Consider the following 17,367-nt stretch of genomic DNA (forward strand, 5'->3'; position numbering starts at 1 on the left):
AGAATTTTATATCATGCCATTGGAAGGGTGCGATGTGCTACTTGGAATTCCGTGGATGTTTAGAGTACATGGCGTGCTGGATGCCTTCGGCAAGACGATCACCCTTAAGCATAGGGGCAAAACTCATGTTTTGGATGAAAAGCTCAAAGGGGAGTCTGTCCCTATTGTATCTGCTTCGGCTATCACTTCTGTAATAAAGAATCATCTTTCTGTGTACTTGATTTTTGCACGTGATGTCTCAAATAATTGTCAATCAAATTTATCTGTGTTAGATAAAGAGACTTTAGTGTCTATTTTTGAAATTCATCACCGTCGCAATTGCGGCCAGAGACACCTGAGGACCATCGGATAGATTTTGTGCCAGGGTGTAGCCCACGAAATAGACCTCCCTACAGGGTTAGCGCGGCGCAACAGAAAGACATTATGGGCCAAGTTGAGGAGTTATTAGAGAAGGGGCTGATCCAACCTAGTTCTTCACCCTTTTGCTCCCCATTACTCCTAGTAGAGGAAAAGGATGGCTCATGGCGCATGTGTATTGATTACCATGCGTTAAATAAGAATACCATCAAGAATAGGTTTCCTATTCCAAGGATTTATGGTCTTCTCGATCGTTTAGAGGGTGCTGCAATTTTCAGCAGGATAGACCTTAAGAGTGGGTACCATTAGATTCGTATAAAGCCAGAGGATGTGCACAAGACTGCGTTTAGAATGACATTTGGTCTTTATGAGTTTCTAGTGATGCCATTTGGTCTAACAAATGCTCTTGCCACGTTCAACGGGATGATGGACCGGATTTTCCGCTCGCATCAACAGTTTGTTGAAACGTTCTTCGATGACATGATAGTCTATTCGAAGAATGAAGAGGAGCATACGTCACTTGACCATTGTGTTCGAAGAGCTGCGCAATCACAGGCTACTTGTCAATCCTAAGAAAAGTGAATTCTTTCTAGAAGAGATCCACTTTCTCGGCCACAGTCTCAAAGGATGGTGTCAGAATGGATCCCGCAAAGGTCGAAGCTATCAAAACATGGCCAGATTTGAAGACTGCGCATGATGTCAGAAGCTTCTTGGGATTATGTCCTACTATAGAAGGTTTATCAGGAACTTTGCTGAGATAGCATCACCTCTTCACGCATTGCAAAAGAAAGAGGTCACTTTTAGATGGACCCAAATTAGACTCTTCAAGGAAAAGTTGACCTCAAATCCAGTAATTGTTTTGCCAGATCTCAGGAAGCCATTTGTGGTGCAGTGTGATGTGTGTGGCAGTAGCATCGAAGCAGTGCTAATGCAAGATGGATGCGTAGTAGCTTATGAAAGCCGAATTTTGCAAGGGCCAGAGAAGACTATGCAAGTCTATGAGAAAGAGTTTTTGGTTGTGATTCATGCGCTTTCTAGTTCATGCGCTTTCTAGTTGGAAGCACTACCTCTTAGGTGCTGATTTTGTTGTCCAGACAGATCATCAGACCTTGCGATACTTCTTGACACAATCAAAGCTACCCGAAAAGCATATGCGATGGGCAAACATTCTTTCTATGTTCCACTTCCAGATTATGCATGTGGAAGGCAAGAAGAATGTTGTGGCTGATGCGTTATCAAGAAAGCCACAAATTTCAGCTGTGTCTTCCTTATCATCATGAGCTTGATGACATGAAGGAACAATATGCTACTGATGAAGATTTTGCAAGGATCTTTGAACAGTTGCAAGAGGGGCAACATCATGAGCATTACCTCCTCAGAGACGGTTTTATGATGATGCATGGCAAACTTTGTGTCACTAGGCCATTGTGACATAAGGTCATGGTAGAGAGTCATGTCCCACCGTATGCAGTGCATTATGGTATTGATGCGACAATTATAGCGGCTGTAGAGACATTCTTCTATTGGCCTACCTTGAGGAGAGATGTGGATGCCTTTGTGCGAGCATGCGTGATTTGCCAAAAGGTCAAGTTTGACAGGCAAAAGGCACCAGGGCTGTTACAACCACTGCCGATTGCGGATAAGCCATGGAAAAGCATTGCTATGGATTTTATCTTTGATCTTCCAAGAACGCCAACGGGGAAGGATGGTGTATGGACCATCATCTGCAGGTTCAGCAAGCACGCCCATTTTATCTGTGTCGGGAAGAAGATAAAATCTGATTAGATGGCATGCTTGTTCATGTACAATGTGTTTAAGTACCATGGTATGCCACAATCGATTGTCAGTGATCGTGATCCTTGCATGACAAGTTTGTTTTGCAGAGGATTGTTTGAGAACATGGGCACTGCGCTCAAGTTCTCGTCTTCGTTTCATCCACAAACTGATGGACAGTCAGAAGAGGCTAATTCTAGTGTCTTGGAGCTGCTGAAATGCTATGTGTCAGATAATAAGGGCAAGTGGGAACGTAATTTGTCTATGCTTGAGTATGCGTACAACAATACGGTGCATTCGTTGACTGGCAAGGCACCTTTTGAGATTGTTGAAGGCGGCAAAAAGGTTCCTCCCATTTTGCATACAAAGGACAAGATTTTTAAGGCAGATCGATATGTTGAGAACATGGATGAAAGTATAAGAAAATTAAAGCTGCCTTGGAGAAGACTTAGGCAAAGCAGAAAAAGGTTGCTAATCATCACCGTCGTGAATGTTGTTATCAGATTTGGTTCTGCTAAGGTTCGAAAAGGCAAGGTTAAAAAAGATGAAGGGCAAGGAATGGTTGTTTCGTAAGCTCAGCATGCGTTACTATGGGCCTTTTCAAGTGCTTGACAAGATCAATGATGTGGCTTACAGGGTGAAATTGCCTGAGCGTGGAAGATTCATAATGCGTTTCACGTGAGTCTTCTTAGACCCTTCGTGGGTGATGTGCCAAAAGATATGCCAGATGAGGATCAGCCAGAAGTTGAGGAACTTGATGAGATCCTGATACCTGAGCAAGTTTTGGCACATAAGGACAAAAAAGTTAAAGGATAGGTTGCAAGACGCTATTTGGTGAAGTTCAAGAACTATCCACCTATGGATGCAAAGTGGATGGAAGAGTATGAACTGTCAGAGTCACCAAATGTATTGCAGCTTTACCTTGAAGCCTTTGGGTTACAGCCTACTTATACCCCAACCCAACGTGTGCAAAGGAGGGGTAATGATAGAGCTAGCACATTAAATGTATATATAAATTCAGTGTAATAGATGGAAATGACAAAAGTATGAAGGTTTCATTAAGTCATTTGTATCTATGTGTTACGACCTTTCTTTCGGATACATGCGATGATAAAAGAGTGCTAACAACACAAGATCATCAGTGGCATGTATTTATGATATGCAATCAAGGACGTTTGCGATTTCAAGAGGGGGGTATGTCACGAGGACGTGGCAACTGCTAACCTTAGTTGTTGGTTTCTTTCCAATGATTTTAAGACCCTCTTTTTGAAGCTACAAATGGTCGGACATTGTATGGCCAATGTGAACGGTAGTTTCACCCGCAGACGAGAAGTTGGTCGGCACTGGAATTCGTATAGTAAGAGGATGTCTACGCTCAGTTCAAGATCATGTAGATCCCCCCGTTGCACTTAGCAAGTTGGTGGATACTAGGAAGTGAACTCAATAAAGGCATAGTGCCAAGGTGGGTCACCGAGGAAAAGTACCCGACAGCTGGGCCACATTGCATTTTTGAATGCGGTCCCAATGGGGATAGATGGTCAGATGACCAGTGGGACTCCAACAGAAGCATCCCCTAAAATTTAGGGAACTGCATTTTGTGCCACGAAATCTGTACGCGTCATTACCTTTGGAATGACAAAGGGAACAATTTAGAACTCTGCTGCAAAGTCAACTGGGCAACCAGTCGGGAGATTTTAAGCGGGAAGCCCAAAACGAAAAAATGCTTGTAAATGTGCCAAGTGGCACTTTTTGGTGCAGTTTCCTCGTGCAGAACAAGGGGCGCTCGATTTCTAGCTGAGAGAGAGCTCATTTGCAAGCTGTCTCATAGGTTAAGAGCTATTGACTGCAAGTTTTCCCTCTTATGTACAGTGTGGTGCAAGAAGTCATGTCCTGCACACCTCACACTGCTCTCTCTCTCCCCCCCCTACGTGCAGTAATGTGATGCCCCGCAAGAGGGCTCTTCATTTGACTCATGTACAACTGTGTGGTTACATGCGTTTTTGCTGAGGCAAGAGCCTCTCTGAGCAGGAACAGGAGTAGCTAACTATTGCTCCAAAAGCATGCACCGGTGAGGGTGATTGTCACCAGCGTGTGACTACTATCTATCCTTTTTGTTGATTTCTTTCTTATTATCTATTTACTTTCACTTTTTGGAAACACCCCTCGGGAAATCTAACTGCCCTGCATTGCATAGCTAGTGTGGAACTGTCCAGAGGGAGTCCAGGCCTGAGGGCAAGAGAGCACTAAGGTTGGACAAGGACTATGGTTAGCCAAGTGGGGTCATTGACTAGCCAAAGTGGAATCCTTTGCTACAGAGGCTACATTTCAGTTCTGGATGTGGCCGCAGTGTACAAAGAGGGTCGGATGACCTAGAAAGATACAATGGCAGCATCTCCTAAAATTTAGGGAACTGCTATTTTGGGACCTGAAAATGTGTTGGCATCATTACCTCCGGAATGACAAAGGGAACATTTTCTTACTCTGCCGTGAAGTCAACTGGGCAACTGGTTGGGATATTTTTAGACGGCAACCCCGAAACGGGAAAATGCTTGTAAATGTGCCAAGTGGCACATTCTGGTGCACTTGCCTCATGCAACAAGAAGTGGCGCTGAATTTGAAGGAGGGAGAGGCTCATTTTTCAGATTTGTCACAGGTTAAGAGCTATGGAGTGCTTGCTTTCCCTCTTATGCACAGTGCGGTGCCAGGAGTGATGCCCTGCACGCTACGCACTGCCCTCTCTCTCCCCTTTGGCAGTATGTTATGCCCCTCTAGTGGGCTCTTCATTTGACCAATGTACAGTTGTGTGGGTTCATGCGCGATTGCCGAGGCAAGAGCCTCTTGTACAGGTACTGGATTAGCTAGCGGCTAATCCCCCCGCAGGTACAGGTGAATTCGGAGAGGTTTCACGCCAGAAATCTCGTCCGATTCAAAGGGCAAGTAGCCCTACAGGTGCGGGAGCTCGAGGGCTTGCTACGGATGCGACCGGCACGCGAAACGGAGCCCGAAACAGTGAATTACAGCCTGCTGTGTATTTTTGCAGGTTTAGGGTTTTGGCCCTAAACGGACCCTAATACCACCAGGAGGTTCGGGGATGCAAGGGGACCGCTGTACAGGTGATCTGGCGCATTTTCAGGGCTGAAAACAGAGAATTCAGCGTGCTGCAGATTCTCGCCAGGTTTTGCAAAGTGCCCGTATGCGTCAGGAAAGTCGGCCAATGCGTGGGAATACTGACTGTGAAGGGTTCTAGTACAGTTATGCTGCCGAAATCGGGCTGGAACAGTGGAAATTCAGCCGAGTTTGTGCGGGGCAGCTTGTAGGGAACCGCAGCGTTTATTCCCTCTTTTGAACAATAAAGAAATACCGAAAGGGGCGCCTAAGTTAGGGGCCAATCTGGTGTCCGTCTACTCATACAGGTGCAATCTAGCAGCCTGTATCCCTCTCCCCTTTGTTGTGTCTTGAAAGTACAGGTAAAATAGACGACTAATAATGGGTGAAAGCTAAATCAAGGTTTGAAGTAAAGTCTACCGCCCTTTTTGGATTGAACAGGCCGGTTTCAGTGATAAACCGTACAGGTGCGTTTTTAGCGCTGGTTATGCACTTAGTTTTGACTCTTTTTTAGCCATACGGATACTAGAACCATTGGGAACAGTGCCCCACCGTTAGAGGACAGTTCAGGGACTGTTTAGGGCTGAAAACAGGGCAAAAACCAGTAAATACAGTGTGCTGAATTTACTGTTTATGGGCAGAAATCAAAGTGTTTAAGTCAGTGGAAGCGAGTTCCAGCAGGGGAAATTGTTTGGGCAAGTTTTGGGGTTGTAGTGTTGCCGAAATTTTTCCAGAACAGGTGGTATCTAGCTAGATAGAGGTAAAGAATTCCTAGGACTCTTCTTGTAATTTACCCTCTTAAAGTATAAAGAAATACCGAAAGGGGGGCCAATTTTGGGGCCTACAGGTTGTCGGCGTCTGCTCGGAGCATTCTAGCTTCCGAGCCGTGTGTGTAAATTTTTCAGAACAGGTGGTATCTAGTTGGATATAGGTAAAGAATTCCCAGGACTCTTCTTGTAATTTACCCTTTAAAGTATAAAGAAATACCGAAAAAGGGGCGCCAATTTTGGGGCCTACAGGTCATCGGCGTCTGCTCCGAGCATTCTAGCTTCCGAGCCGTTTGTGTGCTTAAGTGTTTATTCCCGTTGCAGGTTACCTTTCAACAGTGTTCTCTGTGTGTCTAAAGTAAAGAATTTCTGGTAAAAGTCAAAGCCTACCACCCCACTGGCCGGTTTCAAACCCCCCAGCTTTATCCGATCTAATGGTCTTCAATACATGATTGCTTTCCTTCTCCACAAGAGTATGCCAATTCTTGAAGAGGCCAAAAGCCTCGTGCTTGTGTTGTAGAAAATATGCCCAAGTAAAGCGGCTAAAGTCATCCACGAATAACATGAAGTAAAGAGCCTTGCCGAGGGAAGGGGTCTGCATAGGTCCACAAAGGTCGGTGTGAACCAACTCCAACACGGCAGTGGCTCGGCGTGTAGAAAGCCTCGGGATGGATTCTCGATGTTGTTTCCTACGAATGCAAGAAATGCATTTCCCATAATTACTCCCAACGTCTGGTAAGCCTTGAAGCAATTGTTCTCGAAAAGCAAGTTGAAGGGCATCATTGTTCAAATGGCCAAACTTGTAATGCCATAAATCACGTGTGGGTATCCGAGTCGAGGAAGAAAGAGCATTGAGTCGATAGAGTCCGTTCTCTACCGAGCCCCTTCTGACTTCTATACTGGTTGCTGATCCCATATAGATACTGAGTCCTCCGTGAAGATCACCTCCATGCCAAGCTTGCACACCTCGTGTACTGACATAAGATGAAAACCTAGTTTCGGAGCATAAAGTACCTTGGAGGTATGCATACCTCCTCTGACGTCGGGAATGAGCTTCATGGAACCCTCGCTCTGAATAGGAATTTCAAATTTGTCGCCGATGAAAATAGTACCACAGTGTCGCCGCATGTTGGACAGTAGATCCTTCGTAGGTATCATGTGCCGTGAGGCACCACTGGCAAGGATCCAATCACGACCATCTTGAGGAGAATGGGTCACCAATGCCTCCAATGTCCTCGGAGAGTGTCGAAGGGAGAATCTCCAAATAAGGTTGGTGACTGTACTACTACCATCAAGGAGGTCAAAGCCTCTCCAACTCGCTTTGGACACTTCATCCAATAATGTCCTTTCTCACCACAATTGTTGCAATGCTGCTCCGCCTTCAAGGCGTCACGCTCGGCATCACTCTTCTTGTCTTTGATGTTGGTGCTTTTCTTCCTACCCTTCTGCTTCTTATTGTTGTTGTTGGAAGAACCGGTCAAGGTTTCGGAGCTTGACTTCTTCCCCTTTTGAAACCGCTCCTCTTGTTCTAAAACCATTGAAACTAGCTCCTCCCATGTGATAGTATTCAACCGTCCACTGGTAATCAAAGAAGAGTAGAAGTTGGTATACCGGGGAGGCAATTGAGCCAAAAGCTGAATGGCCATGTCCTCTGAATTGATAAGCTTTATCTCCTTGTGAAGCTCTTGCATCTTGTTGATATGATCGTGCATGGAAGTGTTCTTCGCATCCAAGGTTCTCAACTGCACCTTGGGGGCTATCCGCTTCATTGGAGAGACTCGATCATATAGAGAAGAAAGCCGATCCCACTTCAACTTTGCATCGTATGGACGCTCCTCGTTTTGTGGAAAGAGCCCCTCGGGTGATAGCTTTTCATAAGTGAAGCTTTTGAGGGACAAGCTTTTCATGCCTGATGTTTTTGAGCCTAGTGCTTTTGAATACAAGCCTTGGGGGCTCACTTTGGCATTCTTGCGTGTGGAGAAGCAAAGGTAGAGTCCCTAAACAGTTGTACCTATTGTGAAGCAATATAAAAGAAATACCGCAACGGGCGCTTGGTGTTGGAGTGGAACTCGGCCACTCTGTGTCTACCATTTGGAGTCCCTCTCTCTCTTGAATAACATGTCTTGAGTTCAACTCTCCTCATCGGTTAAGGTCTCGTGGGATAGTTTCCTACGACGTTAAAACAATCTTCTTCTTCCTCTTCTTCTTCTTCTTCCTCTCTCTCTCTCTCTCTCTCTCTCTCTCTCTCTCTCTCTCTCTCTCTCTCTTATGTTGCTTATGCCATCTAGAGCCAGAGACAGAGGTACATTACATATGTCATTGCACAGTGTACTATGAGATACGAGGCCGTTTTCATTGTCTATTCCGAGAAGGTTTTGGGCCTCTATCTAGGGTCATGAGTTATGAGGATTAGAGATGTCTTGGGCTATATCTACTTGAGTTACACAGGTATAGAGAAACTTTACTGAGGAGAGCTAGAGAGAGACAACCCCAGAGACAGATCACAGATTTCTTTACACTAGATAATGTACACCCAGAAGAACAGACAGAGGAGCAACCAACAATGGAGAGGTCGGCCCGCACTATTGGCATTCTCATTGACCGAGCATTGGAGCTAGGGAGATCTAGACGACCCCGATGGAGAAGAGGAGCTACACAATTTTGAAGGAGGTTACAGCAAAGGATTCGAGCCATACTTGTTCATCGTCCAGAGTGCAGATGAAGATGGACCTCTATGAAGATGGATCGCTACCTCCCTCCCATATTGTCTACACATTGTACTGCTTAGTTCACACATTTCACGCCTTCCACCTTTCACACCTATCAGCTTAGTTTAGGATTCCGCAATATTCATATTTTGATATTTTGTTATCCTAGCTCAATTTATTTTGTTAATCTGACTTTGAATCAGATACACCGCATTGTAACTTTCTGGTCTCATAGGTCACTTTGGCCTTTTGAAGACGTTAATATAACATTTCATTTCATTTCATTTCTCTCTGTTTAGTTGTCTGAAGTGCTAGTAGTGTTTCCAGTCTGTTCTTTTCAGATGGCACGTGGTGCCCTCTTGTTACAATGGTATGCGAGAATCAGTCGTTTGTGCTAATTTTTTCGATTTCATGCTTCTTTTAGTGCTAGGCTTCATTATGGCCGAGTCTGCCCTTGATCTCCGGAGTCATGACAGAAACTCAGTACGTTGAACTTTGTGTTGATGTATGCTCATGTGTGTGTGCGTGTGGTGTGTGTTGTGTTGGGGAGCATATGTTAGTACCTAGTTCTACACCCACTATTGGGCACTGACGACGTTAGTGGGGATGTCGTGGTATTTAGTCAATACTATGCATGATGGAGCTGATGGTTATATTGTCTTGTGGGTGACTACCATGGGTCTATACCTTGCACTCTCCTTCAAGGGTGAATCTGGGCTTATCCTAGATTCATCTAGGTATATTCAAACAAGCAAACTGGTCCTACATGAGCCTACAACATCAATCTATGGAGTTGGATGAAGAAGAAACAACAACGAAAGGAGGAGATAAAGAAATAGGAGTTTGTTTTTGCCCTAAAAGCTCTAAAAAACATGTGCTCTGTGATCCTTTTTTGTGTTGCAGAGGCTTTTGAAAATCTTTTCAATGGATGAGAATTTGGATATGAGGCAGAAGACAAAGTTGATCTTCTCGAGGAGTCCTACGCATTGACGTGAACAGATTTTGATTCCGACAATTTTGAAAAATTAGGGTTTCAACAGCAAATTAGGTTTGTGCAGTATGTGTCAAAATTATTTTTTGGGTGCATTTTTGCAGACAACGATGGAGGAACATGGAATTACAAGCATGGGAGATGGAAAACCAACAAGAAGAACACTTGTTCGAATTTTGGTCGAGATTTTGAATACTGTTTGCAAATTGTTTGGAATAAATTATATTTGTTTCGAACTTGTTTTGGTGCTGCTTGAATTTAGTTGATTGTGGTTTCAATGTTGTTTGATAATGGGCACAGACTATGGTGTGGGGAGCGTTTCGTTCTATTTGGAACCTCTAAATGATGCAGGTTGTGGTCTGGGGAGGGTTTAGGTGTAGATGGAACCCTCTGAACAACGCAGGCTGTGGTCTGGGGAGCATTTATTTCTATATGGAATCCTCTGAATGACATAGACTTCAATTTGGGGAGCAATTTGGTTCTATCTGGATGTCTTTATGTTCTGTATTTGCACATGTGAATCTTGTGTCTTTGTAAAGCATTTTGTGAAGCATATGAATCTAGTGCATCAATAGTTCCAATAGATTGCCTGGGTATGTGGGCAAGGGGCACCTAATTTAGGGGCCACTGCGTCTGATGAGGAACTCCACTCCATTGTGACTCATCTTCATTGTTCAATTCTCTTTCAAGTTTAAGAATTTTATGTTTACAGTGCAGTTCATGGTGCCCACACTTGGAGTGTTGTAGTGAAGATGGCACTAGGTGCTTTAAAGTAGCACCTATGAGTGCCACTTGCAGAGAACTGTGAAGGAGAAAATTAAAATCGCTCTATGACACCATTGTAAGAACATGGGTATGGCCAAGCACAACCTCCATCTACTCCTAGAGCCATTCCCATGGGCTCCTAGTCTCCAGGCTCTTAGCTGTAGGACTTTTGTCTTGACACATATCCAATGGGCCACATCTATGACCAACTATGTTTATAGGAAACCATGATCATCACCTTCTTCCTCATGTATAATGTGAGACTTTGGGATCTCTGATAGCTAACAAATTGTTTTTTGCTTCACCGAACCTTACTGCAAACCCACACGCCAAAACAAAGCATAAATTTGGCCAAACCATATGAGCAAGTGGGAAAACCCATATCTAATCCATCTGTATTATGCAATGAAATTCTCTAGAATACCTACCTTTCCTCCTACCTTCCTTGAGGCAAGTGGAATGCAATCCTCAAGAAGCCCAACACTCCAAAGCACAACTTAAAGAAAATAGCACTGCATTAATGTTGACCAAGGAACAATGACCTGACATGCTTATACTAAGGTAAAACTCTATTCGAAGGAGTCAGACTGATGAAACCAGGTAGACGTTTTGGTTTGACAAGTCTGTAATACGATTGAAGAGTTGGTGCCTAGTCATAATTGTCGAGCTTGCACCAACAACATTCAGAAGTAGGTGACACGCATAATTAAACTATTGTCTCTCTTCCTCTCTTACATTATTAGATTCAAGTCTCTTGCATGTATGAAAGGCCATTCAAGTTGCAAAATTACAGTCTTGTTGAGAAAAAATTAAGAGAACATTTGTGTACACCTTGTTATTGTGTGATTGATTTTAAAATTTGGAATCAGCGCACTAGCATCAAAGTTGTTTAACTGTCAGACTGTTTAATCTTGTTTTTGTGCTTGTTAGGTTGCCAAATCGGATGGCTGACAAGGAAGCACAAGTCCTCGTTCAAACACTTGCACAAGGGAACTCCAGTACCGGCCACTTGACGCAGTTTCGAGTGGAGTCAGAATCCACAGTCCTGATGCCAGTCCTATCAGCTGTTGCATCGGTGCTCCAAGATCCTGCATGCCGTCTCTCACGCCTTGATCTCCGTTCCTCTTCTGCGCCTGGTGGATCCAGCATTCTAACAATTCAGTCTAATACATTGTTGCATGCGCTTGCTGCAAATACATCCATAACCGACTTGGGTGTGGGCATCAGCAGTGCCGCTGACTTGAAGCTAATTCTTCTGGACCCCCAGGCTACATATTTCCAACGCCTCCTCATCCTCCGCCTGCGATACTCATGGTGGTCCCCCCAATATGTAATCAATGATGCTGCTGAGATTAAGTTGGACCAGGTGCTAGCAGAAGCCCTCATGAGCCCCAACTGTTGCCTCAGGTTTCTAGATCTGGTTATTCGCAAATTCGGAGTGCCCGAACGTGATTCTAAGCAGGTCCTGGGAAGCACATTCTGGCAGTCATTACAGCGAAACAATGCTAGTAACAAGGAAAACCCCCTTCAAGCCCTGCGCTTCGGGGACCCTAGCGACATGCAGATCGCAGGAGGTGGTCTGGCTGACTACTTGTGCTCCCCTCATTGTTCCCTGCTCTGGCTGGACTGCAGAGCCCTCTATTCTCACCAAGACAGATCAACACTTTTTGACTCGAGCAAAGAGTGGGAGCTGGCCGAGTCCTTGGTCCACAACTTCTCTATGTGCACATTGACACTCCCTCAATGGAAAAATCCTGCAGCAAAGGCCAAAGCCATGTTTGTCATCCGCCGAAATTCCCTCTACAAGTCTGGCCAACTCCTGCAGGAGCCACAGGTGAAGCCATCTGCTGCCAAGGTCTTCCTCTGTGGCCATGGAGAGGCTGGTAAAACAACACTTTGCCGAGCACTATTGTCACCCATATCCGTTGTTTCATCAATTCCAGCGTATTGGCGTTTGCTTCACAAGCCAATTAGCCGGACACGAGGTATGGAGCTCCATCCACTTCTCTTCCAGGAAGGCAGGTTAAAGCTGGTGATTTGTGATTTGGCCGGTCAAGAGGAGTTCCACACCTTTCATCATTACTTCATGAATGCTAGCAACAATGACCTTTTTGTAGTGGTGTGCAAGCTTCTTCATGAACCATACCACTCTCAAGAAGCGTTTGAACGCGAGCTTCGATATTGGTTGAAATTCATAGTCTCCCACAAAAGAGCTAGCAGTGGTACAACCATAACATCAATCAAGCCGAAGGTGATGGTGGTAGTCAATTTCTTCTATGCTGCCTCTCCTGAAGACATGTCCAGCATCGCTTGTGATAAGGCTCAGAAAATAATGACAAACTTCTCAAGAGAGCTTGATTTCAGTAGCAGGTCAAATCTGGTGGATATGCGCAACACTCCTATAGAAGGACATCATTTTAGCAATCTTTTTGGTATTGCTGTAAACAAGGTTGCCCAAGTGCAGGTAGTTAAGAAGAGATTAAGAGCCTTGCTTGAAGAGCAGCTTGCAGAAAGTGGGCGCCTCATTCCCAAATTGTGCAGCGATATTGTAGAAAAAGTGCTGCCATCCCTCAGGCACGAAAATCATGCAGTCTCTTGTTTTTCTTCGATGCCTCAAATATCTAGATCAAAGCCGACAATGTTCTTACCCTTGGCAACCATTTCTCAAAAATACTATGAGATTTTCCCTGATGCAAATACCCCTGGCAGTGGGATTATTGCAGCAATGATGGAGCTACACAATCAGGGAGAGTTGTTCTTCTTCCCCAAGGAAGGGAAGAGTTCTGGCAATGATCATATAGCAATTGCTATGAGAAATACACTGGTAATATTAGATAATGGGTGGTTTTGCCATAAGTTTATAGGCGATCTCTTGGCAGTCCATCTAGAACAAAGAGCATCTTCGTGTACTTCAAGTGTGAAAGATCTGTCCGTGTGGAGGATAGAGGACATCAAAGATTTGTTGAGAAAGCAAGGATGCAAGGACGAGTGGCAGCTTGAAGAGATGGTGCGCTACTTACAAGGTCTTGAACTTTGCTTTGTTCTTGAGGAAAGTACAACACATGCTCAGGCATCGCATCACAAGAAAATGTTGCTTTTCCCTGCACTGGTAAAGCAGAAGGAGGTTGTGTATCCAAAATTGGTACCCAATTCATTATATCATATCGGCGAGGGTCTCTCAGACAGTCACAAACATGAAGCCTTCTTTGGGAGGAGGTTGAAATGTGAGGAAACTTCAGTTCATCTTATACCATCTGGAGTGTTTAGCAGGCTGCAAGTGAGGTTACGCACCCTCTGCGACAGTTATAAGTGCTATAAGCTTGGCTATTGTTGGGCATCCTTCATGAAAGGCAATATTGGTGCTGTGGTGCGTTTTGGAGGGGATGCCACTGAACCATGGGAGAATAAAGAATGGATCGACATTCTTGTCTTTTACCCCACCATAAGCAGTCGTGATGTCGATCAACTACAAGGATTTGAGAGAAGTCACAACTTTGAGTCTTTAACTGCTGCAGAAAATCTGATGACCCAGATAAAAAACCTTATCTATGAGATGTGCCAGTCAATTGATTGCTCCGGCATTCCAACAGTGGTGCTACAAGAGTGGGTTCTGAATAGCAGAGGAACAAGACCCTACGCCGTTGAATTTTCCCTCTTGAGAGAGCAAATGAAAAACCAAGGGCTTGAAGGATGCTATGTAAATTGGGGAGATCTCAATATACCTCCAACACCCATAGTGGAGCTTTTGCTGCCGGCAGAGCTGGAAGAACATGTTATAAGTAGGCAATTCACCCCTCTTGCTAGCATCACAGCTGAATTCTACTTGAGCATCAATGATCATGAATCACCAGAAAACTTACATTGTAAGGAACATGGTGACGATATAGTGGAACATGCAAACAATGTAGTGCCACCAGCGCAGCCCCAAGATGATGGTGCTGGCATCGTGGCATATGAATCTCCACTAGAATCATTGTTTAGGCGGATTCTAAAAGAAGAACTGGAATCCTATGATCTACGGCAAGAGTTGAGGTATCAGACTTTAAACTCTCAGATGCATGACATAAATGTGAATGTTCAAATGCTTAGAACGGATATACATGCATTGGCAAAGTGCTTGCGCCTAGTGAAACGTAACATCATTTTCAACTGCTCCACTCGCCTTTTGAGACATGAGCTCACAAGAGAGCATGCACATCCACTTTACCCCTACTTAGTGGATGCACAAACAGGAAAGCTGGGTGCTTTGAAGGCTTTATTAGTGAAGAAAGCAAGGCTGCATTTCATGTGTGAGTCTCCATCTGAGGGGCCACACCCAGTTCAGGACCAGAAGGGGAAGGTGGTGACAATTGAGACAAAAGAGTGGCTCACAAAGCTAGCACGGGTGATGTTGCCAGCGTTTAGAGTGATATGCTGCCTCTTGAGAATTGCAGCCACGGTGTACATGCCAAGTGCCAATGTCTTCATACCTTCTCCGGATGCATTGGAAGGATTAGGAATCAGTCAAAATGGGCTTCAACAAGTGATATTGCCCAAAGCTCTAGATGCCTTACTCAAGGGAGTGTCCGACATCAATTACGAGAACCTGCTAACACAAGGGGCCATGCTCAAAACAGGTGAGGTCAAGGAAGCCATCCAAGGTATCCTAAAGCATGAGAATATTGATATGCAATCAGATTTTACCCTCCACCGAGTCTCCTTTAGCAATGTTAACAGCATTGCTGGCAAAGATGCACATTGGGTGTGTGAGAAGCATATGTTAGGAGGTGCTCCTTTGAAAGTTATTGCCAATCCTTTCAAGTAGCTGGCGTTCCGCCAAAAGAGAAATCTACGTGATCTGATGCCTATTGTCTCATTTGCATAAGGTTGTTGGCATGAGCCTCATATGAGGTGAATAGATAGAGACATGTTCTAACCATTCTATGTCAACCTCATTGTATGGATTGTATTAAGAGGAGTTATGAGTTAGTGTATGCTTTCCACTTGGGAAAAATCAATAATACTTGTCTTTTGTTGGCACTGCCCTGCACAAAAAACAGCAGTGTAATGCTTTAATCACACTGGCAAAAAAAGGTCCAAGTTAGTGTAGCTGCGGCGCATCAGAAAAATGCAGTTGCTAATATCCTTGGGGTCACGTATTTCGATTTGCATAGGCAATTTCCGCCGTTTGTGCATGCAGTAATTGATTTTTTTTTAAAAAAATTGTTCTGTGTCTGCATCTCTTTCAACAAGCTCCATCTGATAGAGCAAAGTGGGCAGGTTTGTGTCGACGATGGGGAAGCATAGAGAATGCAAGAGAGAGAGAGAGAGAGAGAGAGAGAGAGAGAGAGCTGTGCTAACCTAGGGAATCTTGTCAAATAAGTAAAATAAATAGCTAAAGACAAAATAATGTATCACATTCACATTGGGCTATTCTCTTTAGATGCTATAACTTTAACACCCTCTTGCAGCTCATAGTCCACATATATATGAAGACCAAGTCGATGAAGAAGCTATCGCAGCAAGGGATCCGTCCCTTGGATACACCTTAGCTATGGAACCGCCAGCTTGTTCTTGAGAAGATAGCTATCTTGAGTATCGGTTGCCTCACAGAATATTGAAATGTAGACCACACTACATCCAAGAATCCCCATTCGTGAAGTGTGAACGAACACACCACGTCCAAACTTTCTTAGACAAAGAACTTCTAGAACATATCTTGTCCATAAGCGGGTCAGCAACAATGAATTTGCTTGCACATCCTTACTGTTTTGTATATGTCGTGCTGGTTCCTTGCCAAATGTATGTGCTTCCCAAGGAAATGCCAACAACAACAATAACAAGAGTCGGTCCAAGGAGAAGGGAGTTTACAAGATAAAAATAAACTCTCTTCTGAATAGCTAGAAGCTTTTCGTAAGGACCACAAATGCTTCAAGTGTGGCGAGCAAGGATATGGCTACCGTTCTTGCCCCAAATGAAATGCTCGCAACAATGAGACTCCTAGAGCTTCCATGATCAAAGCTCCAAAAGAGGATGCTCATTGCAAAGGATCACCTCTCTTCTAAAAGGTAAGGGAGCATGATGCCTTCATCGTGTTTGACCCTGACGCTACTCACAATTTCATATCCACGGAGTTGGCCACCAAGTTAGACATTCAAGCTCATGAGATGGGAGATGTAGTTGTAGCCGATGGAGCCTTCAGGGGGCAAGAAGCCGCAGTTACTCCCTTGATTGGAAAATTGAGGCTTTATATCCAAGGCAATGTTGACATAGAAGATTTCTTCATCTCTCTTCTCAAGCATGAAGATGTCATTTTAGGGGCACCATGGTTTGACCGTATGGTTGTTAATGTAAAGTTTATCGAAAGAAGGTTGTATTTCAAGTATAGGGAAAAGAACATGTATATAGATGCTAATGAGCCTGGTCGTACCATACCCCTTGTAAATTCTCCTGCTTTTGACAAATCAATAAAAAGCTCAATTTTTGCGAACATGATTTTTGCCAAACAATCCATAAAAGGTCCTAATGTTTTGTCAAATGAAGATGGTAGGAATCAAGAAAAGTTAGACTTGTCTAATTTTCTAAATGGATTCCAAGATGTTTTTAATGATGATATCCCTATGGACTTACCTCCAAAACGAGGGGATGATGACCATTGAGTTAAGCTCCTATCAGGAAGCTCACCACCTAATAAGCCTCCTTATCGAGTTTCCAAAGCTCAACAAGAAGAGATCATGAGGCAAGTACAAGAATTGGTAGACAGAAGGATGGTGAGGCCTAGCTTCTCTCCCTTTTGTTCTCCAGTCCTTTTAGTGAAAAAGAAAGATGGTACATACCGAATGTGTGTGGACTATCCAGCGCTAAACCATATCACTATCAAAAACAAATTTCTCGTACCGCGGCTAGAAGATCTATTTGATAA

The 17,367-nt window shown here is 44.1% G+C and overlaps 1 protein-coding gene across 1 annotated transcript in view; it reads left to right on the forward strand.

Annotated features, from left to right (window-relative positions):
• Positions 1–15,485, forward strand: part of LOC147454483 (uncharacterized) — a 43,632-nt gene extending 28,147 nt beyond the window's left edge. Inside the window, exon 2 of the mRNA XM_086516421.1 lies at positions 11,397–15,485. Coding sequence (XP_086372547.1) covers positions 11,397–15,270 — 3,874 coding nt within the window. The 3' untranslated portion in view covers positions 15,271–15,485. The remainder of the gene's footprint in view (positions 1–11,396) is intronic.
• Positions 15,486–17,367: the final 1,882 nt, after the last annotated feature.

The sequence above is a fragment of the Adiantum capillus-veneris genome, chromosome 7 (genome assembly GCF_014529385.1).
Source record: "Adiantum capillus-veneris isolate H3 chromosome 7, ASM1452938v2, whole genome shotgun sequence".
Taxonomy (NCBI): Eukaryota; Viridiplantae; Streptophyta; class Polypodiopsida; order Polypodiales; family Pteridaceae; genus Adiantum; species Adiantum capillus-veneris.